The sequence below is a fragment of the Gopherus evgoodei genome, chromosome 1 (genome assembly GCF_007399415.2).
Source record: "Gopherus evgoodei ecotype Sinaloan lineage chromosome 1, rGopEvg1_v1.p, whole genome shotgun sequence".
NCBI lineage: Eukaryota > Metazoa > Chordata > Testudines > Testudinidae > Gopherus > Gopherus evgoodei.
The window spans coordinates 141,333,172-141,346,853 of NC_044322.1; the positions used below are offsets into that span (position 1 = coordinate 141,333,172).

Sequence of the window (13,682 nt, forward strand, 5' to 3'; positions counted from 1 at the left end):
GGGGATGGTATGATGGGATAGCCAAATTGGCAATTAATTGATCTTTGATTATTAGCAGGTAAATATGCCCAATGGTCTGTGATGGGATGTTAGATGTGGTGGGATCTGAGTTACTACAGAGAATTCTTTCCTGGGTGCTGGCTGGTGAGTCTTGCCCATGTGCTTGCCCACGTACTTTAACTGATCGTCATATTTGGGGTCACGAAGGAATTTTCCTCCAGGGAAGATTGGCAGAGGCCCTGGAGGTTTTTCACCTTCCTCTGCAGCATGCAGGATTCTCTGCACCTTGAGGTCTTTAAACCACGATTTGAGGACTTCAATAACTCAGACATAGGTTAGGGGTTTGTTACAGGAGTGGGTGGGTGAGATTCTGTGGCCTGTATTATGCAGGAGGTCAGACTAGATGACCATAATGGTCCCTTCTGACCTTAAGTCTATGAATATGAATATTACAGGGGGAAGGGGGTTGTTGATGGGCTCTGGGTGGGGAGGGGCTGTGAGTGTCTGACCCCCTAGCTGGGCTCTGGGTGGGGCGGGGGGAAGAGTGTGCAGAGAAACAGGAACTGGGTTGTCATAGGGCAGGGGTCAGCAACCTTTCAGAAGTGGTTTGCCAAGTCTTCCTTTTGTTCACTCTAGTTTAAAGTTTCACGTGCCAGTAATACATTTTAACGTTTTTAGAAGGTCTCTTTCTATAAGTCTATAATATATAACTAAACTATTGCTGTATGTAAAGTAAATAAGGTTTTTAAAATGTTTAAGAAGCTTCATTTAAAATTAAATTAAAATGCAGAGCCCCCTGCACCGGTGGCCAGGACCCATGGCCACTGAAAATCACCTCGCTTGCCGCCTTTGGCATGCATGCCATAGGTTGCCAACCCCTGTCATAGGGCTTTCTTTAACTCTTTACTCCTGGGGGAATTTGTGTGTGTGTCTCTGTATTGTTACAGACATACTTGTTGACAGGTATTTTGAAATAAATTACCAAAATAATTGAAACTGGCAGGATTATATGGTGTTATTTTACAATATTGTGTGTAGACTTTTTAGTTTTTTGGTGCATAATGCCCCCAGGAGTATTCTTGGCCCTTTAAGTGGAACAATCTCCTTTCTTTTAATCATTTCACTAGGTCTTTGTCCAAATGTAATTGTGGATGTTCTCATTATTTATATAAGCGTCTATTTTAAAAAAAATCTAAGTTCTTGGCCTCAATCTTTTATGCAAACTAGTTTCACAGGTTAAAGGCACTGAAAAATAAAGCACTTCCTTTATCAGTTATAAGTTTGTTGTCTTTCAATTTCATTGAATGGCCCCTTGTTCCATGATATGAGAAAAGGTAAATCAGGTACTACTGTTTTCCCGCTCTGTACCATTCATTAGTTTGTATCTCTCCATCATGTCCCTTCTTATTTATCATCTCTCTAAACTAAACATTTTCATTGTCTACTCATCCAGAACTGTTTCCATGTCGCTACTCTCCCATTCCTTAACCTCCTCTATTTCTTGTATATCTTTGAGATAAGATGATTGAACTGTTAAGGAATACCGTAATTTAAGAAATGCCATCATTTTTATAATATTTTGGACTTATTTTATATCCAATCAACTAAATTTTGGTTTACATTTTTGACTGCCATCACACACTGAGCAGAAATTTTCCCTGAACGGTCCAAAATGATGCTTAAAAAATTGGGCTCTGCAGAGTTGCCATTTCATTCTTCAATGTTACATGAATTGTCTCAGTCCAAATTCACGTAACTCCAGCATTTGGAACATACAAGTCTTTACTGTATACTCAATATATGACATTTGATTGTGACCTAGCATGGAAACTTGAATTAGGAATGTGTTGTGGCTGAGTGTGAGGGGTCTTCTGGAAGATAGCCTGAATAGAGACACATGTTCTATGTTGACACTACGAGGCAGGAGTGTGATTCCTTTGCTTATGTATACATACTCGCACTAACTCATGAGTATAAACAGCAAGACAGACATAGTACATGGTAGCATCAGTCACAGCAGTGGAGGCAGAACTGAGCCATACTGAGTATGAGTCTCAAGAGGATTTGTACTCGGCCTGCTTCAGCTGTGCCTCTGCTCCCACTATTGGTGCTACTTAGTTACACTGCTGTTTATATTCATGTTAGCTCCATGAGAGTTAGCATGAATGTGTGTACATGAGCAGGTGTAATTCCACCCCTAGCTCGTAGCAGAGACACAGCCATAGTGTCAAAGGCTAGACTGCTTTTCGAAAAGTCTCCATGAAATCCCTACACTATTTTGTCTGACTAACACGAAACTTACAAGCACAAAACTCTCTTCTGTCAAGAGGCCACATACAAAAAGTTTGAAAGAGAGGGAGAGTTGGTTGGTTTGTTTGTTATTGCTGTTAAAGATGATGGGAATGTGTCAAACTGGACTCATGGGGCATCAGCATGTGGCAAGGTTAAAAACCTTTGTGCTAATTAGAAAAAGGAGATCATATCACAGATGGATGAGACTGAGGTATGAATGTTCCAAGGGGCACAGAGAAAATGTATAACACAGGCAGTAATCAGCTCAAACCCAATAGTACACTGAACTAAAGAAAGAAAGGATGAAGCTATAAGGATGTTAAGGATAAATTTCTTTAGATGGAGGGTAATACATTTGTTTGTGGACTGAACTACCATGGTCAGCAACAGAAACTGCAACTTTAAATGTATTAAAAAAGGAGTTAGACTAATATTTAGTGTTTGTACTCCTGCCAGGGCCACCCAGAGGATTCAAGGGGCCTGGGGTCTTCAGCGGTGGGGGACCCCGCTGCCGAATTGCCGCTGAAGACCCAGCACTTTGGGGTGGGTCCTGGGGTGGAAGGACCCCGCGCCGCAGGTCTTTGGGGCACTTTGGCGGCGGCTCCCAGAGCAGAAGGACCCCCCCGCCGCGGGTCTTTAGGGCACTTCGGCGGCGGGTCCCGGAGCGGAAGGACCCCCCACCACCGAATTGCCACCAAAGACCCGGAGTGGAAGGAGCTCTGGGGGCCCAGGCCTCGCAAAAGTTTTCCTGGGCCCCCAGAGCAAGTGAAGGACCCTGCTCCAGGGGGCCCGAAAAATTCTCATGGAGGCCCCTGCGCGGCCCAGGACCTGGGGCAAATTGCCCCACTTGCCCCCCCCTCTGGGCAGCCCTGACTCTTGCCAATTTCTTTCTTCTTAGATAGATAAGGACGGCTTTAACCTCACCTGCTTCCCCAAACAAACACACACATACATTTCTATGCTACATAACTAAAGCCAGGCTAACACAATCAGATTTAATATAAGCTACCAAACGAAAGCCTAACACTAATCAGTTCATGAGCGGGACTAAGACAGATGAAGAGAAATATTATCAGAGCGCCATTAACACAATAATATAAAAAAATTAGAACTCAAATTAATCTGGATTTTAATCAAAATTTCTAAGGAAGCCCCATAGCAGTTAATGGTTTTCCTGTAGCAATAGGGACATTCTCAAAAAGTACTGAAGCAATAAGAAAATATTCATACTTCGGTGGTGCAGGTGATGCAGATCTTTTAGACATGCTTGCAGGAGAATCAGATCTTCTCAGAGGGGATCCCAGGCCAGATGATGAAACAGGTGTTGTGGGTCGCTTCTCTCTCTTTATTTTTTCAGTCTAGAAAAAGAAATTTGGGTGTTTTTGTTTAGCTTGTAATTAAAAGCAATGCTTCGATGATACAGATAGTTTATTAACACAAGGACATATAAACAGATTTGCATAACATTCACATAAAATGGAAGTTTTCTAAATCCCAGCATACAATTGGACTGCAAGATCTTTTTCAATACTGAATATACATTTTTATGTCTTGCACACACAGTATATGCTGCTGCAAAAATACCTTTCAGGCATAAACAAATATTAATGGAGTGGTACAGAAGGGCACTGCCCCGTTGAAGCCCGGAAAGCATTGAGTAGAATTTTCAAAAGCATCTAAATCCTACTGACTTCCACAACTACACAGACATGTTCCTTCTATCAATTATTACGAGAGATATGGCACTGTCAGGGGATTTGGCAGAAAAGTTGAGCTTTTGTTCTCAGATGCTAGGCAGTGACTAGGCACATGCGGGCTAAGTTAAGTTTCCATGCCTCTATAGAAAATGTACAGTTGTCAATAGTAAAAATCTTGAATAAATTTCACTTAAAATTATATATACAGAAGGAAGTGAACTTGACAGGTATAAATTAGCGATGTTGCCAATACATTAGACAAGCTACCAGAGCATGAGGAAAATTTGCCAATTCACTAGTAGTGTGGCTTTATTTCTAGTCAAACATTCTCAGCGGTGGTGACATCCCATTTGCCATGCAGCTGTAAACCCATTTCCAGAAGTACTGGTTTCACAAGATGTAGCACGTCCAGAAAACATGTTTCACTGCCAGAAATGTAGATTCCCTGAATACAGAAGTGTAATTCCCACTAATGCTGGTTAATAGAGGCTACACTGCCTTCCAGGAAGATATTAAAAACCTGCTGATTGGCAGGTGAATAAAACCAACGGATGTGAATGTTTTTCTGCTTTCTGTTCTTAAAAAAAAAAAAAGGGCATATTATACAGTAATGAAACACAGCAACTAAAGCAACATAACTTTGTCCAGGAACGCAATCAAAACATGCTCCAAACCCACCTGTGTAACTTCAGCTGCAGTTGCCCCTTTCATGGCATCAGAAGTGGAAGGTGATGCTGCCTTCTTCCTTTCTGCACTTCGGGTGGGGGAAGGCTTGTAGGGAGATTTAAGAGGACTAGCTGGTGCTACACGAGGACAGATATGGAATACTAAAGAGTTATAGTACAATAGCAAGAGCAAAGGGGAACAGACAGAGGAAGTAAAGGAGAGGAAAAAACAGCACAACTAGGTTATAACATTAAACATGGCAAACAACATTTTTAAAGGTTTATTTAAATGGATATTCAAATCACATTAAATCCATGCCTTTTGCATACGTGCAGAATGGTGTCATTTACCAAAAATGTTTTCACTAAAAGCATTAAGATAAAACTAAGTGCATTTTTAAAAAGACTATCAAATACCTGAGCAGTACAGTATCTCTTTTACCCAGACAAATTACGAATAACTTTTCAAATACAGATTTTGTGATTCCCCCCCTTTTCTGAAGAGTGCTGATCTCCTTTATTAAACACGCATAAAAAAAGATTAATAGGATAGCCATAGTTGTGTCAATGTAGACCAGGGGTTCTCAAACTGGGGGTCAGGACCCCTCACGGGGTCACGAGGTTATTACATGGGGGAGTCGTGAGCTGTCAGCCTCCACCCCAAACCCCGCTTCACCCCCAGCATTTATAATGGTGTTAAATATATAAAAAGGTGTTTTTAGTATATAAGGGGGGGTCGCCCTCAGAGCCTTGCTTTGCGAAAGGGTTCACCAATACAAAAGTCTGAGAACCTGTGGTGTAGGCAGTGCTAGGTCTGTATCTGTCAACCTAACTACTGATCTCTGGGAAGTGGATTAGCTACGCTAATGGGAGAACTGTGCGGCTGTAGTGCTTCAAGCACAGACAAGACCTCAGTAACCGAGAACAAACAGGTGCTTTTAAAAGCTGTACCCATATGTCCTAATAAAACCTTGTCTGAGACATATTAAGTGCACGATTATTACTAAGCGCACAGTTATTGTTACTGTTCACATATTAAATGCAAAGTTATTGTTACTACACATATCCTTGAATTTAAAAGTTCACTGGTTATGTGCATCATGACCAGAATCATGGTGCTTCCTCCCCGCCCCCGTTGTCTTTTTTTTTTTTAACTTGTAATTTGAACAAAGGTTTGTGAAAAGAGGGTATTCTACGTTTTGCTCATATTGCTTTGGCAATATGTTGGGCACCTTTCATCCATGTGAAAAAATACAATATTAACTGGAAGAATGTGAGAAAAAGCAAAACAAAAAACAATTTTTCCCTACATTTGATGTCCTCTATATAAATCATGAACAACCTATTAAAGATTAAGTCTTGCCTCAGTGCAGGGAACTGGACTAGATGACCTGCTTAGGTCCCTTCCAGTCCCAGCTTTCTGTGGTTGTGTGATGTAAAAGCAACATACTTTTATTTTGTCTTAGTAGCTCTCCTTCAATTTAGAGCAGAGTACACTGACATTCTGAGTTGGTTTTCCTTTAGACAGTTGCTTTGTGAACAGTAAATCAGGAATTCTCTCATAGCTAAGTGTTCTATATCATAACTTCTGAAGTACAATACTTTTCATGTAGAAACAAAAAACTGAGGCTCTTTTAATGAGTCTAATTTTATATAGCATAAAGAAAAAGTGGAGGGGAAAAAGAGAACAACTTTTTGCTTTGTAATATACCTTTGGGCATCCTTTTATTAAGGAAGCAACATACAGAACATGAGTAGATTCAAGTCACGTAATATGGGGATAACAGATGACATAGATGCTGTACCTTATCACAATTTTGTCCTGAAAAGTGAGTATTTTTCTTTGCGGAAGTCTATTTTTAAAAAAAAGTGCACAAAACTTTTCCTACTTTTGGTCCTGATACTGCAAATATGTACTCATGTGAGTAGCCCCACTGAAGTCAGTCGGATTACTCATGTGCATAAAGTCAGTAAGGCTGCTGCTAAATTTAGTTTTTTGTTGGCAGGGATTATAAATCTATTATAATCTATAATATACAGAAAAGAAGCACTAATTACTGTCACTCTCTTAATTTCTATAAAAATAATATATATAATAATGTATATTTTTATCACTAGAAAAACTGATATTCTCCACTCTGTGCTTCTAGTTTATTTCTAAGTATACCCAAGAATTTAACACTTTTATGATCTGTTCCTTTAAAAAGACAAAAATGATTCCATAATAAATAATTGCAGCTCCAATAAAGCAATTATGGATGAAATTACATGTTAAAATGCTAATTTGTATTTTGGAAATTATTTGGGTGTTGAGGATAAAGAGCACTACATTAATGTACAATCTTTTGTTCTAATAAATGGGTTAACTTGTAGAGAAGGTCCAAAAGTTGAGCTCTCTCATAATTATTCTACCCTGGTTTGGAATTTCCTGTTGATTTTATTTACTTAGCTAATTCAAGACCCTGTCACCAAATTTTCTTATAAAGGTAAGAACTGAAAAGGACAAAACAGTAGACATAAGTATTTCCATGCTTTTGAGACGTTACTACTCAAAATGGAAGTAAAATTATATTAAAAAAATAACAGATAATATCTCTACGCAATTTTTCAAGTGCAGCTAAACACATACCTTAACATTTTCAAAGGGCACAATTTTCATTTTTACCTGAATCACTGTATTGCTCAGAAAGCATTAATGTACTTCTGCTTCTGGCTAAAGAAGACTGTGTGGGAGTCAGCAGTCGAGAAACAATAAAGTTTTCCACTGGACTAAGGTGCATGCGGTGAGCTGAAGGATGGGAGCAAATAAAACAAATAAATTTTAAAAGCAAAAACTAAAAAAAAATTGTTTTAAATAACTTAAATAAAATCAGTGAAATGATCAAATGAAATGAACAAGAGAAAACCTGTTATGTCTGTGATTTAAAAAGCTATTAAAGATGTTAATGCTCCTCTGAAGGAGGTTTCTGGTTTCATCATTTTAAGCCACCTAAAATTATCTTCCAATCTGTATAATAAATATAGTAGATTAAACTTGTTTTTTATACAGAAGAAATGCGGTTCTGCAAAATGGTTGCTTCATGACTCAGCATGAAAAGGGTTTGCTTTTTTTCCCCAATGACAGAGCAGTTTCTGGTTTGCGTGCTAAGTACACTTGGAGTCATTTAAAATGCACAGTCTCTCTGTGGTACAAACCTTATTTATACAGTCAAACCTTATTTATACAGTACATCCTTACGCCTTTCCTCCTCATAAATATGAGGTATGACTATATATGCTTATAAACAAATTCCTATTATCTGCATTTATAAAGTCACCCATTACTATAACCTCCAAGTTCTACATTTATATTTATTAAGCAACTCTAAAAAGAATTTAAAATGAAGTATGTTTACTGTTGCTTCTTGTTTCTGTCAAAATATTTGTCATTTGTTCCAAAAGAAACAATTCACAGAGGGACAAATCCTCCAGTATTTATTGTATAGTTATTATCTTCTAGAGGGCCTAATCTTGCAGAGTGCTCATCATCTGCAGTGCCTCTCATGAATCAGGCCTTTAAGTCAAATTAAAAGACTCTAGAAATCTTGACATAAGTGACAACTTCCAGCTGGCTCACAACAATGACAAACTTTTGTCAATAACACCCAGTAAATATACACCTGCGTTCATTTTTTATTTTTGTATCTTAATATGGCTAAAGTGTCACATTCAATGCACTTCTGGAGGATTACTGCAATTACATTTTGTGCTCTGCCCTGTTTCTTAGTGCATCACAAGATGAAATAGAACCAGCATGAATTCTTGCTGTTTTACTGTTAAATAAACCTCGTATTTACTTAAGGTGGAGAAGCACAATACATCACAGTGTGAACGATCACATCTCAAAAAAAACCCTAATTTGCATCCTTTCTTTAATTCATCCAATGTTTTCACTGCCATGCCATTCCTCACCAATATTCAACCACAGTAATGCAGATAACTGGCCACCCAAAATGGTTACATGAAGGCGTACTTTGTCCTCTATGGCAAAGACTTATATCTGCCGTGCAACATTTAGTCACATACAGCCTGGGGTCTCTAACATGGCAGCATTTATCCTAGGTTGGCTATAAAGCTATTTCATGTATTAAAGATCTTTCACTAATATATTTAACTCACCACCCCAATAACGTTAGAATTGGTTATTGTAAAGAACTTGAGTTACAAACAGATCTATGGACAAGAAGGTGTGCTTTAAACATAGGAGAGTTTATGCTGATAAGAGACAATGAGCAGCATATTCACTTGCCTCTGTCAGGGGAATATGTTATTGCCGCTGTGGAGGAGGAGAGACGCTTACTGATTGGTGACTCCATTTGCTTTGGCAGATTCATTGTAGAAGCTGAAAGTTTGTCACATGCTGCAGAGAGACGTATTAAAGATATTTATATTCATACTACAGTGTTGAATGCTCCCAAAATTAACCTCTCATTTTTTACTCATGGACCTTTGTCATTCATCTAGGGGCAATGAATAATGTAGAACAGATAAACCTATTCCAACTGCTGTAGATACCAGCATTTTATAAGATACAGTTTGGGATACAATTTTTCTACTTGTGATTTTAACATTTCAATTTTACAATACCCTTTCTAATACAATGCCAGGAGCAAGTGACTTCATGCTAAATCCAAATGAATGAAATTGAATCAAGGAAAAGAAATGCAATACTTGTACAAGAAGAAAATACATAGGCCTCATGAACATAACAAATTTGAACTCTTCCCTGACATCTCTCAGTTTCAGTCTGGTGGAGGTGAGATGTATATCAGCTCCTCCAAAATACTATTCTAATGCAACATTCAAGATATTCAGCGCTAATTTATGTATTTATAGGATGGATGATAGCATCATTTACCTCTTTACCATCTTGTGCATGAGAACTTTCAAAACAATAACTTGGTTTTGGCCCAACTGTTCACATTTGTTTTTATTTCTGTTACAATACTGTTTGATAAAGTAAATTTTGGCTTGATAGCTATTCCTATGTACTCATAAGATGATGATGGAATCGCTTATGCCCAATTATTGTAGTGGTGAACTACAACGTGTTGTTCGTTATGTAATGGTCAGAACCTACAAGCATACTGGATGGCTTCAGGGGGGTTGTTTATGTTTTAAATTTTGTTTCTTCCTACAACAACAAAGAAGTCTCAGCTAGTAACTCACATTCATCTTATAAATTCTACAGTCCTTGCTCAACTATGACTCCCACTTATATCAGTGGAAGTCTTGCCTAAGTGACAACTGCAAGATTTGGCCCTATCTGCTATAGCAAGCAATAAAATTCCTTATGTTCACATTTTTAAAAGGTAGGTGCAATGATTGCTTCCAGAAAATGCATGCAAACCTGCAAATCACTTATTTGTACATTAATACTGCTTTGTGTGAACATTCATCCATGACTGCACAAAAGTAAGAATCTTGGGGTTTACATACATGTTTTTGCAGTACATCAGCTACTCATGCATTTTGCAGGCATAATCATTGTGCCCATCTTTGAAAAAATAGCTCTTGAGCAGATTGGCTGTGCTAGATTTCCAAAATATGTCATATATATTTGCAGCTGAAGGAAAAAACAAACAGCACCAAAAAAAAAAAAAAACCCCAAACCCCACAATGTATGATTCATCCCTGGTATAGACATGCAAGATCTATTTCAAAGTCCTCTGAAATTAATATTCTAATCTAACATATAATATAAAATTCAATAAAGTTGTCAAAGGACAATCTCAGAATCAGAATTTGTAATCATTATTACAATGTTCAAAAGACTTCAGCATACTAAAACGACGATGCTTACTAATTTTTAACATATTGTGGATGAAGAGGGTGGGGCTGCAAGGAATAGATACATGATGGGTGACATGCTATCTCCATAACATATTTACTCTTATTGTATAATTGAAATGTTTTTAAAATAGAACTTCTGCCCCATCCAGTCTCTCTTGAACAAGCTACTCAAATGATCACACAAAACTACAAAAACACATCTGTGCCCACAAATTTGACAAAGACATGAATTTACTGAGTTATTCAAGACCACAGTTAGTGAGAAAATTATGAAATGTCTCCATTGTGCTGGAATGCTAGGCATGCATTGCTTCACTATGACAAAAGAAAAAGAAAAAAGACATTTGTTCCATATCTTTAATGGTAACAGTGTAGAGTAGCAGACTGAAATAATAAGAAAAACAGTGGTTAGGAAGGACAAGATCAGTGGATGGTTTAAAGTGATTAGAACAGTTATAAACGAGACACTATGGTACTGTGATTCTCTGAAATACCATTGTAGGAATCATCAGCAGCAGTAGAGGTCACAGGGTCTGGAGGAAGGGTGTTGGCAGCTAAACCTAGGAGAGGGGGTGGGGTATTTTCTGATTCACCTATACAGCAGAAAAATCAGAGCAAAGAGAGGTGAAAGAAATTACTGAATAGGCTAAAAAAAAAGTATAAGCTATACTAGAAAATTAAAGAGGTTGCTCTCTAGAAGCATAAATGATGCTTGTATTGTGAAATAAAGCTCAATGTTTTTTGCTTTAACATGGACAGAAAAATATATTTACATTTACTTCAGAAGAGAGCAGCAGTCATATTTCATCATCTGAGCAGAGGGTTTTTTATTTTTGTTTTTTAATAAACCAGTCCATTTGGAAACCCAGTGAATTTAAATGACAAACAGAAGAGAGATGAATACCTTCTTGAAACATAAAAGCAATTCGTGGTCGATCATGAAATAATTATGAAACCAAATCAAAAAGAGCAACAACAAAAAAGTATGTGGAAAAATCCATTTTCAACTGTGAATGCTGCATAATCATCTAGAAATCCCTGTGAGCTTTTAGAAGTGACAAAAATAGATTCGTTTTCCACAAAGGTTTGGACAGCACTCAGTTCCTTTGTGAATACGTAGCAAGCTAAATGTGTTGGAGGGGGTTAAAATTGCATTTTAGCATTTGCTGTGATCCCCAAAACAATTTCTGATTACTCTATTAAATGATCTGCTTTCACAAACTTAGGAGTGACCTCTCTTCCCAGGAGATACCATATACAGGAAACCTGATAAACTATTACAAAGCATTTATTCATGCTACATATCAACAGTCCTCACAACATCACAGTAATTATAAACAGGAACCTTCTTTCTATCTTTAATCTCATGCATTTTGCACTTCAGGATCTGCAATGCAGGCAGTTTGTTTCACTCACCATCTCTCCCTCCTGAGCCTGCAGCCAGTGCTCCTCCCCATGACCATCGCTTCTGTTTCTGTTCCAGCTGCTGACTACGTTCTAGTGAACGACGCATCATGGCTTCTAAACGTTCCTGGTTAAATTGTTGCAAAAATGAAGAGAGAGAAATAAAATCTAATTCAGTTCACCTGGGCTTTCTGATCAAAAGTAAAAAATAAACGTCGTTTGTCACTACACATAACAGGTTCCTGTAATCATGCTATCAACAAAAGAAAAACGACTGAATACAGAAGTACCAGTATGTCTACCTACCTCCAGAGAAGAGTATCTTTTGTTTGCAATCCACTGAGGTCACTACAGAGGCCTAAGTAAACACCACAGGTTGCATCACTGCCTAGCATCTGTTCCCGCTGGAGAGTCTGCTGCTGTGCTCTGGACTTAATTTGTATAAGAATAATGCTTGACAAGCATTAACTCCTTCTTGTCTAAGCAGGCATCAGGCTTTTCTCCTTCAGTATATTAAAGCTAGATTGCTGCAATGCCAGTGGCTCCTCCTAGCTGTACAGATAAATGATCATTTCAAACCTGAAGCAGGTTGCAATTGCAGGATGACATTTTTTAAATCCCTGCTTCCCCCAAAACACCTTCTACAGATTAAACATTTAAGATTGTCTTTATCCTAATCTGAGTTGCATATCTCATTCAATTTAGATACACCTTTTTAAACACCAGAGGGGTAGCCGTGTTAGTTTGGATTTGTAAAAGCAGCAAAGAGTCCTGTGGAACCTTATAGACTAACAGACGTTTTGAAGCATGAGCTTTCATGGGTGAATACTCACTTCTTCGGATGCATGCACCCACGAAAGCTCATGCTCCAAAACGTCTGTTAGTCTATAAAGTGCCACGGACTTTTTGCTGCTTTTACTTTTTAAACACATATTTACTACTTCTTGCTCTGAACAACTTGCTTCTCCATCCCTTACGCCCACATACCCCCTGCCCCTTTCCCTCTGCCTGGCGTATTTTTCTTCTTTTTTTTTCTTTGGTCCCTCTGGAAATCTTGCCCCACCTTTAAACGTTCAACTGTTTATGCATGATCTTTCCATCACCTCCACCTCCTGGCCCTAACTGAAACCTGACTCCTCCATCCATGCCTGTTACCATCTTCCCCCTGCAGTGCACACTCTCTCTGTGCTTTATTGGTCAAGATGTTGACACTGGCCTTTTACTTTCTTACTCTTTTTTTTCCTTCAAAATGAGCATCATCTTGTTCTTTGCCCTCTGCTTATTTTTTTGCATCTATTGCCTCCCACGGTCCCGGTCCTTCTTCCTCTCCTCCAAACTGCCCTCCATCATCCTAGGCAACTTCAGCCTCCATGCTGAAGATAAGTCCAGCTGTGCAGCCTCTCACTTTCTTACCCAACATTCATTCATTCGTTTTTTACCTCAGTTCCTCTACTCATCTCCTCAGTTGCTCTATTTTTCACGAGACACTGGATTCTTATGCTTCAAATTATCTTCCTAATTCATCCCTGTTAAACCCCAACCTCAAAATCCTTGTGTTATCTCCAATCTATTAAATTACCAACTTCCCACTGACATTAACACCATCCTTTTATCATTAACCTCTTTCACTTTGGCAGAGAACGCTGGTCTCCAGAGGCAATGCATAAGGGGCACACAGGGTCATGTCCTCCCTTCCGCCCACCCCCAAATTTGCTGTTTGGCTTCTACTGAGCATGTTCACAAGGACTTCTCATAATTCTTACCCAAATGGCATCTTGTAAGGTATCATATG

General features: G+C 38.5%; 1 protein-coding gene across 7 annotated transcripts in view; it reads right to left on the bottom strand.

The window, feature by feature from the left end:
• The window catches only part of MAP7D2 (MAP7 domain containing 2), a 140,905-nt gene that overhangs the window by 39,190 nt on the left and 88,033 nt on the right, over window positions 1-13,682 (bottom strand). Inside the window, exons 1-7 of one of the 7 annotated variants that reach the window (XM_030574601.1) lie at window positions 12,197-12,427; window positions 11,903-12,017; window positions 10,981-11,079; window positions 8,943-9,053; window positions 7,320-7,442; window positions 4,668-4,816; window positions 3,523-3,650 (exon numbers count right to left, since the gene is read on the bottom strand). In XM_030574601.1, coding sequence (XP_030430461.1) covers window positions 3,523-3,650; window positions 4,668-4,816; window positions 7,320-7,442; window positions 8,943-9,053; window positions 10,981-11,079; window positions 11,903-12,002 — 710 coding nt within the window. In that variant the 5' untranslated portion in view covers window positions 12,003-12,017; window positions 12,197-12,427. Of the gene's footprint in view, window positions 1-3,522; window positions 3,651-4,667; window positions 4,817-7,319; window positions 7,443-8,942; window positions 9,054-10,980; window positions 11,080-11,902; window positions 12,018-12,196; window positions 12,428-13,682 lie in introns of those variants that run through there. The other 6 variants (XM_030574550.1, XM_030574557.1, XM_030574576.1 and 3 more) reach the window with 6 other exon arrangements.